This window comes from Periplaneta americana, chromosome 13, assembly GCF_040183065.1.
Source record: "Periplaneta americana isolate PAMFEO1 chromosome 13, P.americana_PAMFEO1_priV1, whole genome shotgun sequence".
Lineage (NCBI taxonomy): Eukaryota > Metazoa > Arthropoda > Insecta > Blattodea > Blattidae > Periplaneta > Periplaneta americana.
In genome coordinates this window covers 7775192-7797968 of record NC_091129.1, presented here as the reverse complement: position 1 = coordinate 7797968, position 22777 = coordinate 7775192, and the positions used below count along the sequence as shown (strand labels likewise).

Sequence of the window (22777 nt, the reverse complement as noted above, 5' to 3'; positions counted from 1 at the left end):
GCCTCATCACATTACTTATCTTTGTAAGAGGCTTCGTAAAACAATTTATAAATTCGTCAATCTTCGATGCTACTTACCTATTAGAGCTCTACGAAATGTTTATTTGGCCATTATTCAGTCTATCATTCAATATGGTATAATTGTTTGGGGTGGAAGTACAAATATTAATCTTAGTCCGTTAAATTTACTACAAAAACGAATAATTAAAATTTGTTTGAAGAAACGTTTCGATTATCCAACTAAATTAATTTATTCTGAATTTAATGTATTTAATATTGAACAAATTTATAAGTATACGCTGTTAAAATTTTATCATAAAAATCGTAATAAGTTTGTATTACAGACACACAATTATGACACAAGACGAAATATTAATTCAACATTAGTAGAACCTAAATGTCTCACATCTGCTGGTCTAAAGCATAGCATAAATTTTGGCCCTCGGTTGTACAATGCTTTAACTAATTTACACCCAGAACTTCTAACATCTAACACACTAACATATAGCAAGAAAATTAGAAACGTGTTAACATGTTCAATTTGATTAAATAAATTTATAGCCTATGTATATGAATTCATCAACCTATATTATATTTGTATTCTATAATTTTGAAATATATATTAGTCCTACTTTTCACGTGCGATATTATTCTTCTCTAGTGTTAATATTATATTATATAATTCCATTGCCGCTGTAATTATATTTTAGTTCCTATTTTATTTTACTTACTTATTTTATTATTATTATTATTATTATTATTATTATTATTATTTATTTTAATATTATATCTGAACTGCGACCGAGCACGAGCGCTGCTCATTCGGTCTCAAATTTTGTTAATACTACTGTATCTTCTTTTTATATTGCTTGTATTATTTTATTTGTATTTCTCTTTGTTTTGTAATTATATTTCTTTATTCTGTATATCTGAATTTAAATAAATAATTTAAATAAAATGACATCCATCATTCTTGCAGTGGACTCCTCAACTGTTTTCGCTGTAAGAAAAATCCTAATGTAAACATAAGCACGTTGCTGTCATACCCGTGATTGGCTCCCAGTCGAAACACTCACACGACGCAGGAAAATATAATTCGTATTTGGAAACCATAATCTTGTATTATTTGAAAATAAAAAATTGAATTCTAGTTGTTAAATACGATGAAACATATAACTTCACTCATATGTAAAACGCTATGCAAAAGAAAAGCTACTTTTATATTTTGTTATGTACTATGAGCGCGGATGAATACCAAAAGTAATACCGAGGTAGTCTGTTCTTGTAACAAGCTGGCGTCACGTAAGCACCAGGTACTGAAGTATGGCTTCTGCATCCTCGGTGTGTGTGTGGTTATTAAACATAAGAGTGGAAACCCTCTCAAAGGCGGAGAAAAACAAATAGTCTTAAATGTATAATTACAGGGTTAGTTAAAAGTCGCGCACCATCTAAATAACTTTTGACGCATACGGTTCAGTGACATGAAACTTGGTATGTGGGGATAACCATATACTAAGAATTCAATAATGGTATTACCGAGTTTTTCTACTTCCGGTTTAGCCGGAAGTAACTCCAACTCTCTTATTTTAAATGGAACACCCAATATATATATATATATATAATTAGGAACATAAAATCCAGACGTTTGAGATGGGCAGGACATGTAGCACGTATGGGCGAATCCAGAAATGCATATAAAGTGTTAGTTGGGAGGCCGGAGGGAAAAAGACCTTTAGGGAGGCCGAGACGTAGATGGGAAGATAATATTAAAATGGATTTGAGGGAGGTAGGATATGATGGTAGAGACTGGATTAATCTTGCTCAGGATAGGGACCAATGGCGGGCTTATGTGAGGGCGGCAATGAACCTACGGGTTCCTTAAAAGCCAGTAAGTAGTAGTAATATATATATATATATATATATATATATATATATATATATATGTATGTATATTAATAAAGCTCATTGAGAGCTTTTCAAAAAGTACTCACACTTGATATTTCTGTATAAATTCAGTGTTGCTAAATAAAAAGGGAAGTGGTGCAAGATATTCCTAAAGCCTGGTTAAATCATTCCTTAAATGGATTCTATGATCGAGTAACACATTGTAAAGCAGCTGAGGGCTACCAATTTGAACACATAATTTAGAAGGTGAGCTAGTTTTGTTTTGTTTTTGTTAAAGAAGTAGTATTTTATTATTTTAATATTCGATAGGCCTACACTTTTCTCTTTTCTTGACTTAGCAACACTGAATTTGTACAAAAATATATTGGGTGTTCCATTTAAAATAAGAGAGTTGGAGTTACTGCCGGTTAAACCGGAAGTAGAAAAAACTCGGTAATATCATTATTGAGTTCTTAGCATATGGTTATCCTGACACACCTAGTTTCATATCACTGAACCGTATGCTTCAAAAGTTATTTGGGTGGTGCGTTTATTATTTTAATATTCGATACACTTTTCTGTTTTCTTGACTTAGCAACACGGAATTTGTACAGAAGTATCAAGTGTGGGTAATTTTTGAAAAGCTCTTAATGAGCACTATTCAAAAATAAAATAATATATATTGGGTGTTCCATTTAAAATAACAGAGTTGGAGTTACTTCCGGTTAAACCGGAAGTAGAAAAAACTCGGTAATACCACTATTGAGTTTTTAGCATATGGTTATCTTCACATACCAAGTTTCATGTTACTGAACCGTATGCTTCAAAAGTTATTTAGATGGTGCTGGACTTTTAACTAACCCTGTATAATAAGTTAAGTGAGTTTTAATTACAGTAGTTATAAAGTAAAGTTTCCTAAGCAAACGGATGCATAGTAGTGAGGTTAGGCCTACTTGACGAGTAACGGGAAATGTTTAACAAGAAACAGAATGTACAACAGTAGGCGGGAACACGTACTGAGAATCTATGGCGCCAAACAGCGGCCAATGAAGCCTCACTTGAGTCACGTGCTATTGTTTACATTAGGATTTTTCTTACAGCGAAAAGATTATACACACAATGTCAAAGCTAGAGCGCTTGGCTTATGAGCCAGGGGTCTCGAGTTAAAAATTCAGAAGATATATCCTGAATTTATAATTTGCGTTGACAAAGTTCTTGGGTCAGAGAACGGGTTTTTTTTCGGGTATCCCGATTCGCCTGTGACATTCCAACAATACTTTCCATCATTATCATAATTCATTACTAGTGTAATCTAGACACGTCTGTGATGCATTCTGGATAGTCTCGGACGAACTAAGGCCCAATTGTATAAAACTCCCTGACTAAAGATCAACTTTGATCGAAGATCGGAAAGTGAACCGAGTTCAGACACTTCTTTTATTGTATAAAACTTTTCTGCGATCAAATTACCTTGGTTCAAATGCAATCTAAGTTCACGTGAAAAGGACTTGGCAACATCGCATAAACAGGTGAAGTATGTGATGCGCGGGCCATGTTATACAGGTTTGTTCAGTGTAGCCAATTTAGCGACTTTAACTCTTTTTCGACGACAGTTTCTTTTAACTTTTATATTGCTTAAATAGGGATATAGCGACGTTTTTAGCAACCCATAGTGACAAAATTTAATCTTTCTTTGTTGTTAATATGAAATCTAGCGACTTTCCAACTACTTTTTGGCGACTTTCCGTACACTCTGTTGGAGACACTGGTTTGTTTTGTGCAATGTAAATAATGGCGGACAATAAGAAGAATGTTTACCGTTCTCCAAGTTGTTATCATGTTATGGTGTTTGATACTGCTAAACATAATAAAGCTTTATAAAACGACAATTTTCGTTTAGTGATACAGTTAATTGAAAATTTATGAATGTACCTATCATATCCATTAATAAATCATTAATGGTTGTTATAAACATAATATAATTATAGGTTATGTTACTTGATAATGCTGAACACGATACAGCCTTATAAAATATAAGAATGTTTGTGTATTAAGGCAAGAAATTTAAAAATATATATAAAAATGTATCTACCATATATATTAATAATAATGGTTATTCTTTTTGCACAATCTGCCACTCGTATACTTCAAACAGAAAAGAAATAACTGAACTTGAATCATCTAACTTAATCGTAGAAATTTCTTCAGTCAGAGTTGACTTTAGTTTAAGACAAATTAATCTCAGATTAGACTTTATACAACACAAAATTCCAAGTTCAGCTAGAACAAGGATCAGTTTAACCTCTGATCTAAGATTAAACGGTTTATACAATCGGCGCTAAGTGGTCTACGCTCTTCGACACTAGAGACATCTCTGAGCCATGCTCGTAGGTGTGGCGAATAACTTCTTGTTAAGGATCCTGCTAACTTGCTTGCTTACTTACTTACTTATTTACTTAGCTACTTACTTACGGCTTTTAAGGAACGCGGAGGTTCATTGCGACCCTCACATAAGCCCGCCATTCGTCCCTATCCTGTGCAAGATTAATCCAGTCTCTATGACGACGGAAAAATGAATGTACTTATTTATGTAGTGCTGCCAACTATTGTTACCAAATTAAACCTAAATCTAAGCATGTCTTGTCTCATTAATTACTGCATAAAGGGAAACTGACTTTTGCGCCAACCTGTATTTCCCTTCGACTATAATAAATGTGCGAATAACTGAAAATTTAAAATTAAACTTTACTTCAATATAACATTCTTTTCAGAGAAAAATAAGTCCAACGAAATTTTATTTCTACCAGCACGATAAGAAAGAAAAGTCTTGTTTTTACATGTGAAGTAGAAACAGTTGTTGAAAGTTTTTCCATGATTAGTGGATAGAGAATAACGTTCGCAACTAAATATCCGATCATTCTATTTAGGGTATAATGGCCTGTCTTTCCTGTAGAGGGGAGAAGAGGGGTGCATCGCTGGATTCGGAGAAGGCTGTGTACCGTTCGTTGGTAGTTTGAGACGGGGGGGAGGAAAGAAATTCTTTTTCTGAAATGCACTTTACCTATAACAGAAATTACATACAAATATTGCTTTTAATATATATATATATATATATATATATATATATATATATATAATTTGAACTGGTAATGGAAATTACGGGAAAACGGCTGAACGGATTTTAATGAGTGACCCCTCATTTTCATGCATGGCATCCAAAGTTTTTCGGAAAAGTAGTAGTTTTCAGTGAAATGTCAATTTTCCTACATAATTTTCCTATTTTCCAAAATCCATCTGTTGTCAGTTTTGAGAACTAATTTTATTGAATCACGGCCGACTTGATTGAATTTCAGAACAAAACACACACTACAATAAACAATAGGCTATTACACGAAGGCCATGACCTGCAGGATTGCCGACATATTTAGAACTCAATTCAATTTGTTATTAAAAACTGATTCTGCAGTGTATAATTTTCTGAGTACAGCTGTGTATTGGATATTCAAATCTACGAAACTTGAGGTGGTTTGATGACATTATTACCATTAGAAATTAAACATTATTATAGTTAATATCATGATGCGTCTATTCTTCATTAATTGTACATAATATTGATGCTATATTGATGACATGAAAGTGAAACGTTTTGAGGTTATGTAAGTAAATGTAGAGAATATCTTAATTTACTCGTAGATCTTCGTTTCTATAATTTACTGAGTGACTACTATATATAACTACAAAACTTAAGTAAGATAATAATATTGTTATTAAAAACCAAATATTTTTATACTTATTAAACCAGTGGGGTTGGGTCTTTTTCATATACTTAATGGCGGTGTAGCTCAGGATAGGGACCAATGGCGGGCTTATGTGAGAGCGGCAATGAACCTCCGGGTTCCTTAAAAGCCAGTAAGTAAGTAAGTAATGGCGGTGTAGTGTACTGTAGATATTGATATGTGTCATTGTCTTCAGTATTGGCTCAAGAGAGCGCAAAAATTACAGTTCCTAAGGAAAGATAAAAAGGTATTACTTACTGATAAAATAAGAGGCCTAGAGAATTTTGTAGTCTCCAGATCATTTCAGCAAGATCTCTTAGTAGGATAAAACGATTTTACGCTCTACATTTCAAGTTCTACATGCAGGAGCTATAAGAAATTGCTATTGTTCGAAAGCTTAGCAAACCTGACATTTTTTTAACTTTTGCCTACAATGCACAATGACCTGAAATAGCTACTGCTATCGTCCTGATATTGATACTTGCGTTTTCGCGTTGAAACTCAAAAACTGAAGTTGGATAGGTTCAAGAAAAAGTATTTGGCCTAAAAAAATCCATTCAGAGGGAGTATGTTTCACTATTATGGAAGCAAATAACTATCAAAAAGACAAGTATTCTTCATTGAAAATAAATCTGAAAAATTTTTATTTGAACGTCTAACGAACTTAGTTTGCAGCAGCATTTGCTGCACAAGCCACTAGTATATATATATATATATAGTCGACCTGGTTGGCGAGTTGGTATAGCGCTGGCCTTCTATGCCCAAGGTTGCGGGTTCGATCCCGGGCCAGGTCGATGGCATTTAAGTGTGCTTAAATGCGACAGACTCATGTTAGTAGATTTATTGGCATGTAAAAGAACTCCTGCGGGACAAAATTCCGGCACATCCGGCGACGCTGATATAACCTCTGCAGTTGCGAGCGTCGTTAAATAAAACATAACATTTAACATTTGTATATTTGTGTGTGTGCGTGCGTGCGTGCAAAATGGCTGTTTATTGCTATTGTATTATATTAAAGTAAACTAGTTTCTTACTTACTTGTGGCTTTTAAGGAACCCGGAGGTTCATTTCCGCCCTCACATAAGCCCGCCATCGATCCCTATCCTGAGCAAGATTAATTAAGTCTTTACAATCATATCCCACCTCCCTAAAATCCACTTTAATATTACCCTCCCATCTACGTCTCGGCCTCCCCATAGGTGTTTTTCCCTCCGGCCTCCCAACTAACACTAAACTTGTTTCTATGGATGAAAAGTCTGAAAATGAAATTTACAAGAAGCAGACAGGAAGAAAATTATAATGAAAACAAATCTACATAGGGTAAAATTACCTAATTCCGTGATACGTTTTTTTCACTGAATGTCATGGAATTGGGTATCTTGCTAGGAAGTTCACCGATGTCTGAAAAGTAGACGAAAGATGCACTCTTTCGAGAAAGATGTCTGGCGCTATGGTCGAATGGCAAAGCTTTGACTGACAATCGATTTTAAAAAAAGTATCACGGGATTAGGGGTATCACGAAATAGCCAACTTTACCCTACTGTTCTTTCTTCCTGACTTACAATGTGATACTAGTGTTGCAATGCACGATGATATCTATACTAACAATAAACCTGTAGCCGAAATTTTTCTGGTAATTTTCGATTTTCCAAAAATAATTAGTCCTAACATATATAATTAACCACCCTGAAACCGAAAGTCGCTTTTTTCAAATTTTTGTTTGTATGTCTGTCTGTCTGTCTGTCTGTATGTTTGTTACCTTTTCACGCGATAATGGCTGAACGGATTTCGATGAAAATTGGATATAAATTAAGTTCGTTGTAACTTACATTTTAGGCTATATGGCATTCAAAATACATTATTTAAAAGGAGGGTTATAAGGGGACCTGAATTAAATAAATCGAAATATCTCGCTTATTATTGAATTTTGTGAAAAAAGTTACGTAACAAACGTTTCTTTAAAAATAATTTGCGATAAGTTTTATTCCTTGAAAAATTTTGATAGGACTGATATTTAATGAGATAAATGAGTTTTAAAATTAAAATAACTGCCATCTAAGGCCGTGTAATGAAATAAAAAACTAATGACTTCGTCTATAAGGGGCCTTGGACAGCAACAATCGAAAGCTATGAAAGATAGCCTACAGAGAATGTTTCTGTGTTTGTATGAAGTAATATCGGAAGCTAAATTAACCGATTTGTATAATTAATTATTATTTCACTATTGGAAAGTGTAGTTTCTCTAGATGGACATAATGCTATAATGTTATTACAGTAACTTCTGATATAATATAATATAATATAATATAATATAATATAATATAATATAATATAATATAATATAATATAATATAATATAATATAATATAATATGTAATATAATATAATATAATATAATATAATATAATATAATATAATATAATTTAAGTTATTTGAAGGGTTCAGGACCATAGTGGGCCAAGCGCCATTTACTGAATACGTAGAAAACAAGGGTTAAAATCAAGTTATTACCATAATTCACTGGAAACCTATAACAAGTAAAACAAAATATACACATTAAATATAAATGATATGTCAGTCTTCATTAAACTATGGTTGCATGTAATAAAAATTAAGAAACATGTTAATGGAATTGTCATTGCACCAAATGAGTGTCTTTGGACCAAAATGATCGCATTTTAATTATTCGGATGCAATTTAAATTAAGTAACATATTAAACGATTTATCCTTCTATCAAACACGAATGTTCCCTGGATCAAACGTCCTATTTTAATTATGTAATTACTTTATATTCATTTCTAACGGGTGCAGCGGAGCGCACGGGTACGGCTAGTTCATACATAAATTCTTAAAGCGAAATTTACTGCGGCGATAGTGACTTAGCTCTTAAATTCGCAAAGTATTCTATAGGGTACAACAAGTTAATAGGCTATGGCCCATTTTCACCAACCCTTGTTAAACATTTAACATGTCGTTAAGACGGCTTAACAGTAAACTTAACGGAAGAGATGTTTCATCAACTGTTATTACTGCTATCGTCATGTTAAACCCACTGTTAAATTAACCCAGATAGGACACCGGACGTTTCACACAAATATGATAATAAAATTGACTATAACAGACTAAATATAAGAAAAAAAATTGGAGGCAATTTATAACACATAAGGATTATGGTATCATGATTGCCGACTATGAAAATCTTAAACAGCAATGTTAAAAAAATAAAACGTCCGGGTCCTATATATAGGACGTCAGTCTTATCTGGGTTAACATAGCATACTCCCGCAGTTAAATCCTTAACGTCCTGTTACAGCGTGAATCATGGCTGCCAGGGAACATATGTTACAAGCCGCATTATTATATCGAGATATATTTGCAGTGAAAACAACTAGCTGCAATCACTACTTCAGCATTTTTAATTATTCAGAATAAATACGTTCATAAATACTAAAATGATTCATATTAATATTAGCACTGCATCCACAGTGAAGAGAAGATATATGCTTATTAACGTAAGCATTTCTGTGATTATTATTTCGTATTAATACTCAGATATAATTGCAGATTTTCAAAACTATATTTCTTTATGCTCGACCATGCCTAAGTGTAGTAATTATACACCTGGTAGCAGTCCTTTAATGCATGTCATTAAAGTACACCTACTCATTAAAGTACAGGTTTTCAGCCAATGACAAGTCAGCTTACAGGTGTTCAGCAATCGAAAGAGAATTAGCGAAAAGTCACGGAGGCTGGAAATCCAATAATGTCGCAGAAGGTTATGTTCTGTTACTATAATAATTAGCGTTAATTGTAAATAATATTCAAATAAATTCAATTTGTCATCTCGTTTTTCAATGTTTAATTTAATTTCAATGTTATATCAAAGTTAATATTTAGTTTACTCTGTAGGTTCTTATAGGCTGTCAAGGTCAATGTGGACATCTGTTCCTCGGAAAAAATCAATACTTTCGCGTCTGCGCACATCTCACAATTTACGAGTTATTGCTGAAGGTCAGTTAGATACAAATAAAATGAATAATTTCAAGTTAGAAATATGGTAGGGCATAAAAAGTCGTATGAAACTCGCCTATAATGGTAATTAAGAAGCTCGTATGAAAATTATAAAACTCGCTTGCGCTCGTTTCATAAACATCCATACTCGCTTCTTAATTACTATCATTATAGGCTCGTTGCATAATGTACTATTATTTCACAGATTTAACAGTTCACATGTAATTATGACCAATGACATGTGAAGATATGTTAGATATATAAGATAATTTATGAAAGTAATGTTAACGCTTACCATTGTAGTATTCAGTATCACAATTATTTTCATTTTCTATTGGTTATATTTGATCCTGGATAATTGAAAGAATCTTCCTACAAATATCAACTGTGAGAGTGAAAGTACAACCGCCAGTTTTCAAATGTTCACTGTATCACAGTCTACTATATACAGTCACGAAGCTTGAGTTTTGAGGGTGCTAGAAACAATAGACTTTGACGGTACTATTTTGCATTGCCTGTAATGAGGCGATATTAGCGATCCTAGTGGTGAGCAACTATCTAATGTTTGCATATTTACTACGTATTGAGCTTCGCGACTGCATATACTAGACTGTGACTGTATCTTGTGCATGACCCGTCTTAGCATTTCTTTTAATATTTTCATAACATTCATTTGTTTCATAGTTTGCGTTTTCACAACCAAATGGCGAGTGAAAATCTTGGATTAAAGAGACTCATGCTTCTTCCTTTTTCCTAATGAAAGTTCCATCACTACGTTTGAGTTCAATTACATTCATATAATTGCTACATCTACTAAAATAATTATATTTCTCATGAGGTAAAATTACTGCTCCATACATTTTCTTTTTCTCGATTTCCGTTGTAATTATGTTAGTCTCCAATACTTCCATAATGTAAAAAATACAATTCTCCGCTGAAACAAATGACTACACCAATTAAAGGCACATTCAGTACACTTTCATACAATCACTGCTTCTTTGATTCCTGTTACATTACTCTTAACATCATGTTACCTAACCAAAGTACCTCAAATAGTTGGTGGAACACTATTACACTAACAGGATGTTTAATTTTTAACAACACGTTAGTTAACATACTGTTAGCGTTATTTTAACGAAGTTTGGTGAAACTGGGCCTATATGCTATCTATATTAATAATAAATCTGTAGCCGAAATTTTTCTGGTAATTTTCGATTTTCCAAAAATAATTGGTCCTAACATATATAATTAACCATCCTGAAACCGAAAATCGCTTTTTTGAAATTTTTGTTTGTATGTCTGTCTGTCTGTCTTTCTGTTTGTTACCTTTTCACGCGATAATGGCTGAACGGATTTCGATGAAAGTTGGAATATAAATTAAGTTCGTTGTAACTTAGATTTTAGGCTATATGGCATTCAAAATACATTAGTTGAAAGAGGGGTTATAAGGGGGCCTGAATTAAATAAATCGAAATATCTCGCTTATTATTGATTTTTGTGAAAATGTTATATAACAAAAGTTTCTTTAAAAATAATTTGCGATAAGTTTTATTCCTTGAAAAATTTTGATAGGACTGATATTTAATGAGATAAATGAGTTTTAAAATTAAAATAACTGCCATCTAAGGTCGTGTAATGAATTAAAAAACAAATGACTTCGTCTATAAGGGGCCTTGGACAGCAACAATCGAAAGCTATGGAAGATAGCCTACAGAGAATGTTTCTGTGTTAGTATGAAGTAATATCGGAAGCTAAATTAACCGATTTGTATAATTAATTATTATTTCACCATTGGAAAGTGTAGTTTCTCTAGATGGACATAATGCTATAACGTTATTACAGTAACTTCTGATATAATATAATATAATATAATATAATATAATATAATATAATATGTAATATTATATAATATAATTTAAGTTACTTGAAGGGTTCAGGACCATAGTGGGCCAAGCGCCATTTACTAAATACGTAGAAAACAAGGGTTAAAATTAAGTTATTGCCATAATTGACTGGAAACCTATAACAAGTAAAATAAAATATACACATTAAATCTAAATGATGTCAGTCTTCATTAAGCTATGGTTGCATGTAATAAAAATTAAGAAACATGTTAAAGGAATTGTCATTGCACCAATGACTGGTCTCTGGACCAAAATGATCGCATTTTAATTATTTGGATGGAATTTAAATTAAGTTACATATTAAACGATTTATCCTTCTATCAAACACGAATGTTCCCTGGATCAAATGTCCTATTTTAATTATGTAATTACTTTGTATTTATCTCTAACGGGTGCAGCGGAGCGCACGGGTACTGCTAGTAATTTTAATAGAACAATAGAAAAAAAAATTGTTAGGAAATTAAAAAATTTCACAATACTATAATATTGTACAACATATAAAATATGGACATTGCGATAGTTGTTTTCTTTACAGTCCGACACGGTTTAATAAACTAGTGTGAGAAATGAAGTTTTGCCAATTTAAGGGTTAAGAGAAGCTGCTGCGATTTCTGCTCTGCGCTTAAAAGTCGATAACATGAACCCTGCTATAGCTTATGCCGTACATTTTCAACACAGCCCATGACTTGTCTATGATCGCTATTGTACAAACTGAATATTTTCACTTTTTCAGCAATTTCCATGGCGTCCAAAGCTGGTCAACATCTTGACGGAAAGATATGCAGCGAAGCTCCACGATTACCCTGCCATCATTTTGTTTGTAGGTAAGAATCCTCTCAATTCTACATTGTCTATGCTTTATAAAATATTTACCTAGTAATTTGTAACATGTACGCTTGTTAGCGGGATGTTCTCAAAGTATTGAACTATGAAACCAAAATCGTAACCAGACACGCCCCTGTTAACATTTTGTGCAATGTTTTATTAGCTACAAGCAGCTGTGGTGTCTCTTGGGACTAGCGTACAAAGTAATATAATATACAGGATGATTCAAAAGTCCGACGACATATACAAACACCTTTATTAGTGCAGATAGCAAAAAATGGAAAGAGGGGAAAGTTCTTGGAAATATATATTTTTAAATCTAATGTGCTTGAATGTTCAAAGTAGAATACACCGTTAAGGCAAATACCTTACTATAATAATACCGGACAGCTGTATACTAGTAGCATTGGCGTGAGTGCGAAATTCCGCGGACCTGACATCTAGCGGAGAGGGATGGAATTACGTCCACATATACAAATATTAACATAGCGGGATTCAGACTATTGTTTAAAACGTGAGTTACTAATGTGGAATAATATATGAAACACTTAAGAAATGTTGAATAGTATTTAATGCAAAATTATTACCTTATATCAGAGCTGCATATTATGAGAATATTGCATACTTCATATTACTTTCCGTAATAATTAACTGTTACATATTTTTTCTTTGCTTTAGTGAGACAAAATCATTTCTGACATTAGTAATGAATTTACATTAATGCTTTATATACCCATTGCTAACAACTGCAAAAATAAAAATGGTAGTATTCTGATGCTTGTAATAATATTATATTAGTAAAGGCACGTAGACAACAATAAACTTAATTTGCTAAAACCTTAAGATTTCCGATATATTTTAACTTCTATTCATGTATTAGGCCTAAATAAAAAAGCTAATTTTTATTGTTCTATCAACACAGAGACAAAGACATTAGGCCTAATAACGAATTTTGTTGACTCACGTTTTATGAACTGTCGGAAATCGAAAAGTACGATTTGGAGCAATTTGTAATGCTGCAATTGTCACAATTATAAACAGCACATATACACTCTGACATTTTAACACAGCACTAATTAATAAAACTATTAACTAGCCCAGCAACAATATACATTGCAGTTGATTACAGCTTGTTTCGCGAGTATCTCTACACCGGCAGGTAGGTAGCAGCACCAGCGTCGTTCGCACGCAAAACTGCTAGCTGTACGGTATTATTATAGTAAGGTATTTGGTTAAGGCTGTACACTATAGTCCCGTCGCTCTAATTTCCGGCAGCCAATCGCGTTGCAATTCGGCTACACATTTAAACATGTGCGTCTTGTGATTCGCTGATTCATTTCTTAACGCTCGATAAATACTTAATATAATCGCCCGCCATTTTAGCTCTTTTGTTGGCGTTCGCAGAAAGCACACGAAGACGTTATTTGCCGCTCAATTATTTGCTGAATTACATTGCGTTTGATTTATTATCATAGGAGCTACGACATGATAATGTTTAACGGTGTGGAAAATACAGGGACATCACTTTATTTTTACCAACATTTTTAACATTAACCTGGCTATACTCGGAAACACTGTTGCCCCCTTCCATTACAGGAGTTTGATGTTACTAGTGCAATATGTAAACAAATCATTTTACTAGGTATAGGAGGAGAGAAAAGTAGTGTATCCATTTATGTTGTAGGGAAATACGATATTACGATTTTCAGTTTGATCATCACTTTTACGGAATTTATCAAAATACAGTAGAGTAGTAACATTTTTTTCAAAAACTCAACTTTTCAGGCGGCTATGTTCGTTATGTAATGTCTACTTTATTTAGCATATTAATTATTGATGTTATCATACAATATAGAGAGTGCATTTAAATTGAGGGGGTCATAAGTAAAGGGCTGTAAGTGCACTTAAGTTACTTTTGAGAAAATGGGGTTTAAATATTTAAGCTTTCGTAAAATCGGTGAAATTTTTTATTTAAATTTTAATGTGTGATGCGATTAAAATATCCCTTTGCCACTAAAATTTTAGATACTTTTGCTTACACTGGATGCACTTAACTCATGTTATTACAAATGTCACTAGCATTCCTTTGCTTCTAGCAACCTCAATTAAAAAATAAAAAGCTAATCTGAATTTTTAAACAAGTTGCTGAAAATGGTTTCCGTTCATTACAATGCAGGTTTCAATTCAGTACGCATATTATTAAAAACATTTTGAAGCATATTCTCTGAAATTGAATTTATCGTTTCTTGAAAATAATTTTTAGTACGATATTATTAATATAGGTTCTTTCTTCTATAGAAAACGCAATCATATTTATGAAACACACTATACACTGCAGTGTTTACTTCACTGCTTGAAGACTTCGAATGCAACAGCGGCCGTAAGTTTGTGTGTCTGACGGGAGCAAGGACATTAGTGAAGGGGTGAGAGTGAAGTACATTCAGAAATGCAGGTACAATAGAAATGAAAGTAAGAATAAAATGATGTCCCTGTAGATTCCTCGTATGGTAGCTCGGTAACGTAAGAACAAAAATGGCGAACGATACTACCTACCTAGACTTTATAGAACCTTCACTTTCTAAGACGTAAGCAAAGGGGAGGAGTCACGCCGGAAATAACAGCGTCGGGACTATAGTACGACACACCCGCCAGTCCCAATGCTGCCAAATTAGTCGCTAGTTCTAGCGGATTTTAGATACGTATTATTTAACGGGGGGGGGGGGGGAAACTTGGCATGCGGTGTTTAACGGTTGTTTAATTTCTCACAGTGGAAAGAATTTTTTTTTTTTACTTTGATAGGATAAGAATTCAAGGGAATTTCATTCTTGTCTGCCGGTTTTCCCTGAACTTATATTGGCAACACTGCTAATTATCGTCATAATTTCTAATTTACCCAATACACTATGGTGATTTCGATAACGTAAATGTCACCTTTAAGGGCGAAGCATGAGGCAACACGGTATTTTCCGTTCTCATTCAGGCACGTACCAGTGTACACTTTCAATGGTGGATTCTACGCTGAAAATTCAAGCACGTTAGATTCAAAATTACATATTTCAGACAACTTTCCCATCTTTCCATTTTTCGCTATCTGCACTAATAACAGAGTTTGTCTACGTGTTGAGGGTTTTTCCGGGGTTTTCCCTCAACCCAATACGAGCAAATGCTGGGTAACTTTCGGTGCTGGACCCCGGACTCATTTCACCGGCATTATCGCCTTCATTTCATTCAGACGCTAAATAACCTAGATGTTGATACAGCGTCGTAAAATAACCCAATAAAAAAATAAATACTCGTAAATAAAAGTTTGTCTACGTCGCCGGACTTTCGAATCACTCTACTGGCTGTTCATTTCGAAGTGTGTCATGACGTCACTGTTGTGAGTCAGCGATTTGAAGCGAGTTTCAGCTTTTATGTCAGAGAAGTTGCCTATTATTCAAGGCGTTCAACCTGAATTTGAGAACGTGTACGGTATAACTTGAACGTCGTAGCAACAGATGGCGATCTGTACGGTCTGTGTGCTGCCATAACCTCTTTCGAACTGTGTTTTGCGCGGGCAAATCGTACGCAGGGTATTTGTTATCATCGGTTGCGTACGGTAATATTCCACAACACAAATCAAATGCTCCGTGTCCATGTTGACCGTCGAAGTTAATGTCAACAAATACGTAAGTAATCGTCTTAACTCTCTCCCCATATCCCGATAGTAAGAAAAAACTCACCTCAGTACGTGTTTCGAAACAGTTCACATTCCTGCCACTACCGGCGTTACCGTACGTATCGGTAAGTACTCTTCAGAATGAACGCCGTACTTGCTAGGCAACTTCTCTGGCACATAGGTAATACCCCTCTGCGGAAGTGTAGGAAGATTGAAATCTCTAGGCTCATCAGCTAGCCACATGACGGCATACAGCGAGCCATGACACACTTTGAACTGAACACGCAGTATATGTACAGTACATAAGTGTTCTGCCCGTGGGCAGATCTTTCACTGCAAATCCAGCATTCTCCAATCTTTCCTATATTCTGCCTGCCTCCTTATCTCCGTATATGATCCATATAATATCTTAATGCCGTCTATCATCTGATATCTTCTTCTGCCCCGAAATCTTCTCCCGTTCACCATTCCTTCTAGTGTATCATTCAGTAGGCAGTTTCTTCTCAACCAGTGACCCAGTCAATTCCTTTTCCTCTTTCTGATCAGTTTCAGCATCATTCTTTCTTCACCCACTCTTTCCAACACAGCTCGTTTCTTATTCTGCCTGTCTTTATTTTTCTTGCGTCAACCATGATTTTCGTCTTGTTTGGATTTATCTTCATCCCATACGATGATGATGATGTGATGATGATGATGGTGATAATAATAATAGTAATATAAATATAATAATAATAACAATAATAATGATAATAATGATAATAATAATAATAATAATAATAATAATAATAATAATAATAATAATTTCTCACAGAATTTGATTCATGTGTGACATATTATGCTTTCTTAATAATAATAAAAATACAAGAATATAATATAATAATAATAATGATAATAATAATAATAATAATAATAATAATAATAATAATAATAATAATTTCTCACACAATTTGATTCATGTGCGACATATTATGCTTTCTTAATAATAATTTCTCACACAGTTTCATTCATGTGCGACATATTATGCTTTCTTAATAATAATAATAATAATAATAATAATAATAATAATAATAATAATAATAATAATAATATCCCACACAGTTTGATACATGTGCGACATTATGCTTTCTTAATAATAATAATAATAATAATAATAATAATAATAATATTCCACACAGTTTGATACATGTGCGGCATTATGCTTTCTTAATAATAATAATAATAATAATAATAATAATAATAATAATAATAATAATAATAATTTCCCACACAGTTTGATTCAGGTGGGACATATTGTGCTTTCTTGTCCCATTTATTTATAAAATTATTCGTGATATATATAATATTAACAAATATGTGTATTTTTACCATTTATATCTGTCGACTATATTCTTGTGTTTATTAAATATCACTAGCTTCTGTCCGATTGTCAATTTGTATTAAATGTTTTTTTTCTGTATTTTTCTCTTCTTCATCTTTTTTTTTTTTCGTTTGCTCTTGTGTGTTATTTATTGGCTTGAATTAAGTTACTTACTGTATTTAGTAAACTGTCCTTGTAAATTTTATGTTATACTTATTATTGGCTAAGATCACATCGTACACGAGCCTGGCTCTTACGGTAGTGGCTAGAAACATTTTTGTTTTATAATTTTAATTTGTACTCGCTAGCTAGCTAGTTAAATAAGATTAAATAAATTTAATCGGCCCCAATGACTGTAATTTCTTCCAAGTAAATTTATGCGTTTTTAAAGCGTTTCTATGGGAACGAGTTACATAACTTAATAGCTGTGTACTTCTAACAGAGGGGGAGGACGGCGAGATGGAGTTCGCGCAGTCGGTGCTGCTGCCAGCGGCAGAGCAGTTCGCCATGCTGACGGACAGCCTTCACAGGGACGAGGACCGCCTGCTGCATTTTTTTGTTGGCTGTGATGTAAGTACATGGAATTAAGAAATTAATTTTAATTTTTCAGTTTTTTTTTCGCCTTTTAGTTGTATCACCCTTGGCCGGTTTTGCAACTGCGATATTAGGCCCAAAATATTTATCACGTTAGGTACCATTTGAATTTTTAAATGATGAGTCTAGTGCAGGGCTTCTCAAACTATGGTCCACGGACCACCTGTGGTCCTCGAGTTCTGCCCTCGTCAGTGGCGTATACTGGTTAAAGGGTTTGGGCTACCACTGACCCTATTATTACACAAAATATATTTTAAAATCCCTATAATAAAATTCCTTACATATTTATGTGAATTCCGGACGTCTTGATTGGGACGAAAATACGTTGATGACTTCGTCCTTGAAATTACAGTTGCAAAGTTTCTGTAGAAATGACTTTTCAATGGATATTAGTGCCAAGCCGGATAAACGTTCTTGTGTATGAGTTGATCTACAGTACGATTTTATTCTCTTCAACGCAGAAAATGTTCTTTCTACCTATGCTGACGTAGCTGGTATTGTCACAATTAATGTTGCCAATTTAAGGACTTCAGGAATAACTTGGTTCAGCTGGTTTTCATATATGGCAGATAATATTTCATGGATAGGTTTGTTCGAGAAATCAAAGACTTCTGCTCAATATATTATACTTAATTCATTTTTCAAACGTACTTGATCAAAGTGACTGTTATAGGACTGAAATAATTTGTTTAGTGCCTCATTCGGGAAGTTTTCTCTATAAGCAGAAAATTTTTGAGAATCTAGAAGATGTGTGAACTGAAGCTTTCCATAATCAGAAAATCTGTCAGTAATTTCCATGTGCATACGATCTAGTATGCTGTAGTACAGCTGCCTGTATTTCAATTCATCATCTTCTTTTCTTCGCTTTAATGGTGATTCCATTGTATTGGCTGAAGAATTTTCATTTTCCATATTACTACATATGGACGGAAACCCACTGCGTCTGAACTCGGATATAGTATTTTTTTTTTAACTTTGATACCTCTTGCAAGTAGTATGCTATGTCTAGACTTTTTGTCTGAAGAATATTGTAGAGCACATCTGTATGTGCGAACACTCTAGCATAGACTTCAAGAAGAAATATATTCTGAAACTGTGTGAAAAAATTCAAATATCCTTGAGCCTGCACATTTACAGCATCATCCCAGTTTTCTTCAGAGTCATTACAAATTATATTTTTAAGGAAAGCCGTCCGTTTTTCTCTGTATTCCTTTACTGTATTTACAAGCCGAGATGTAAAATTCAATCTAGTTGGTGCTACTTTTGGGAGTTTCTTGTTCATAAATTCCTTGAGTTTTCTGATCTTCTAGGAGATGATGAGAAAAATGCAGCTAAACCCGACAGTGTTTTGAAAAAAATGCGGAATTCTGGAATGGATGAAGTAGTCTGTTGCAAAACTAAATTGAGAACATGGCTGTAACAATGGACAAATAGTGCTTGAGGATACTTTTCTTGAACTTTTGTTTTTAAGCCATTAATATTTCCCGCCATAACTGAAGCACCATCGTATGTCTGTGCGATTAACTTATTGCCGACATTGTATTCTGCTATAACACCTTCCACATGCTGAAACAAAGCAGCAGCAGTTTTGTCCGAACTGACATTTGTGAATCCTATAAACCGTCCTTGAACATTGGCAGTACTGTCGACGTATCTTAAAACAGTGGACAATTGACTCTGATTAGAGCAGTAACTTGTTTCATCAACAACAATGGCCACAAAAGGTTTTATGTTCTTTATCATAACCCCACTTATAGCAAATATTAAGTCATTCTGAATTGCGAGAGCAGTACCACGAAATACTGTTGAACTCTCAAGATGATTGGCCAGTAAATGGTCAAATTCACTTAAGGAACTTAAATATTCAATATAATTTCCTATATTGTCTGATTCCACACTCTCGTTATGACACCGAAAAGCCAATTCTTGTTTTCCTAGAAAGCAGACTGCGTTAATAAGACGCAGTAAATCTCCCGATTTTTTTTTCACAAGAGCATTGTGTTGGTTGATGTGTAGAGCTTTTCGCTTATCTAGCTGTAAATCAATTCTTGTCTTCCCAAAGTTTGCAAAGTTCATGCTACTACAAATATGAGCTTTTGATTTGTCGTATTCTAGGACTGCCGTTTGAAGAGAGTTCATATTAGAAAACTCCTCTTTTGACCACACATTAGTTTCGCGGCTAAATAACAAACATGGCCAGCAAAATAGTTTAGACAGTTTAGAAGTACCACACAACCAATTCCACTTACCATATGATGTTGAAGTGAAATGGCGTGTGTACTCACGCTGTTTTTCTTTTACGTCCATGGACAAATTTAACTCAGGAGTTGGTCTTTCCATTTTCACAATTTCAACTTTCTCGTTGTTATGTACGACGGTTAAAAGGCATTTTTAATAAACCTTCTATTACACAGTCATTTTCAACACAAACCTCTCCAGAAACTTGTTCTGCCATATTTTTCACAATATCACTTAATTGGGAAATTAAAAACTTAATAATTCACAATTAATATAACTCTTAGACACTCGAACAAATCACAGATTTAAAATAATGCACTGCAAGAACACATCACATTCAATTGCTAGCGTACTAAGCGTATTGCTGCTTCGCGCCTGCGAAGAAACCGATCACGAGAGCGGCAACTCGCCCGCCTACAGTGCACGATGGAAACAGAAGGGAGTGGGGGGGATGGGCAGTTATGCGAAGGACAGCGTGAGCGAAACAGTCACAGGCTACCTCACGTAGCAAGCGGTTTCTCCAGCGATGCCGCCTTGACAACTTGTTTCTTTTCGAGAGCAGAGAGCGCATATAAATCTAACAATTACTTTAATTTTAATTACTATGGTAAAACTAATAATACAAAATTATTACATTATGTTATATTATAAACTTTTTCTTTTGTAATTTCCTTGGGCTACCGCCGGTAGCCCCGGTAGTCCGCAAAATACGCCCCTGGCCCTTGTGGTCCTTGAAAAAAGACAGAAGAAAAAATAAAATTCAAAGGAATTGTGTATCACAGTACAGCTGAAAATCTCAGAGTTTGGAAATGACACATGGCAATCGCCTTTCACTTTTTTTCCCAGTACTGATATTTTATGAAATTTCTTACTCTACCCGTCTACCCACTTCCCACTTTACTCTCAGCAACTAAAGAGGGATTTAAAGCACTATGAACGTGGCGTTTCTCGCACATCTGGTACCGCGCCTGTAGCCCAGCCAGGGACCACCCGAATTCATAACAAAGGCCCAAAGTACCGAACTTTTTCTACATTCCTGCCTGAGCGCTGAGTAGTCTACAGTTATATGCCGTCTTATACAAGGAGCTTGCAGCATACCCAGTAACTTCAAAATCATAAGTTGTCGTGCTGATTTCGTGACACCACTGCTTCAGGGACATAAATGTCATTGATTTTTGTTTTTTCAGTGTGAAACAAGCGACCTGCTGCGAGAATTCGTGGGTTTGGATGACGCAGTGCCACTACTGACAGCCATTGACATACCAGGTGGGCAGCTGAGCGTCATGGAAGATGGCGCTGAGATCACGGAGCAGAGTGTGATCAGCTTCGTAGCGAGGTTCTTGGATGGAACGCTCCCAGCGACCGACATCACTGCAAACAACATCCACATGGCGGAAGGAACCATAAGCATGATCTGAACATATTCATGCTGATGTGAGAAGTGAGGGAGACCCGAGCCAACGCAGGCACATTCCAAGGTTTTGTCACTGTTACAGGTATAGCCAGGAATTGGGTAAACCTAGCTTTATCCGGATAATGTGCACATTATGCAAAAGGTCTGGGTAAAGCTGCAATAAAATTTGTTTCTAGCCTCATCTGGATAATCTGCGGTTTAAGGTACTGTACCCAATCCCTTTTGGTTTAAAATTAAGGTGACAGGAAAGAGACACATTTTAATTTTTTTTTATTACCTTTACACAAATTAACAAATATAAATGATACTCGGGAGGAAATTAAACACAGAATAAATATGGGAAATGCCTGTTATTATTCGGTTGAGAAGCTTTTGTCATCTATTCTTCTTTCTAAAAAGCTGAAAGTTAGAATTTATAAAACAGTTATATTACCGGTTGTTCTGTATGGTTGTGAAACTTGGACTCTCACTTTGAGAGAGGAACAGAGATTAAGGGTGTTTGAGAATAAGGTTCTTAGGAAAATATTTGGGGCTAAGAGGGATGAAGTTACAGGAGAATGGAGAAAGTTACACAACACAGGACTGCACACATTGTATTCTTCACCTGACATAATTAGGAACATAAAATCCAGACGTTTGAGATGGGCAGGGCATGTAGCACGTATGGGCGAATCCAGAAATGCATATAGAGTGTTAGTTGGGAGGCCGGAGGGAAAAAGACCTTTAGGGAGACCGAGACGTAGATGGGAAGATAATATTAAAATGGATTTGAGGGAGGTGGGATATGATGATAGAGAATGGATTAATCTTGCTCAGGATAGGGACCAATGGCGGGCTTATGTGAAGGCGGCAATGAACCTCCGGGTTCCTTAAAAGCCAGTAAGTAAGTAAGTTTACACAAATTATAGAAGTTAATAGTTTGCTGGCGATATTAAATCTGTTTGACCTTCGAAAAATAACTGGTATTGACATGGCAATCATAATATTCTTTTTGTTGGTCAATCAATCAATCAATCAATCTTCTTAACGTATCCAGCTGTTTGCTGACAACATAAAGTCCACTATAGTCCACTGTAGTCTATTCAGTTGTTGTTTTTCACGAGAAATGAGGGGAAT

At 34.5% G+C, this 22777-nt stretch overlaps 1 protein-coding gene across 1 annotated transcript in view; it reads left to right on the top strand.

The window, feature by feature from the left end:
• Window positions 1-21978, top strand: part of LOC138711714 (nucleoredoxin-like) — a 498087-nt gene extending 476109 nt beyond the window's left edge. The window contains exons 5-7 of the mRNA XM_069842867.1: window positions 12309-12399; window positions 17858-17985; window positions 21435-21978. Of these exons, the coding sequence (XP_069698968.1) occupies window positions 12309-12399; window positions 17858-17985; window positions 21435-21665 (450 nt within the window). The 3' untranslated portion in view covers window positions 21666-21978. The remainder of the gene's footprint in view (window positions 1-12308; window positions 12400-17857; window positions 17986-21434) is intronic.
• The last annotated feature ends 799 nt before the right edge of the window (window positions 21979-22777 follow it).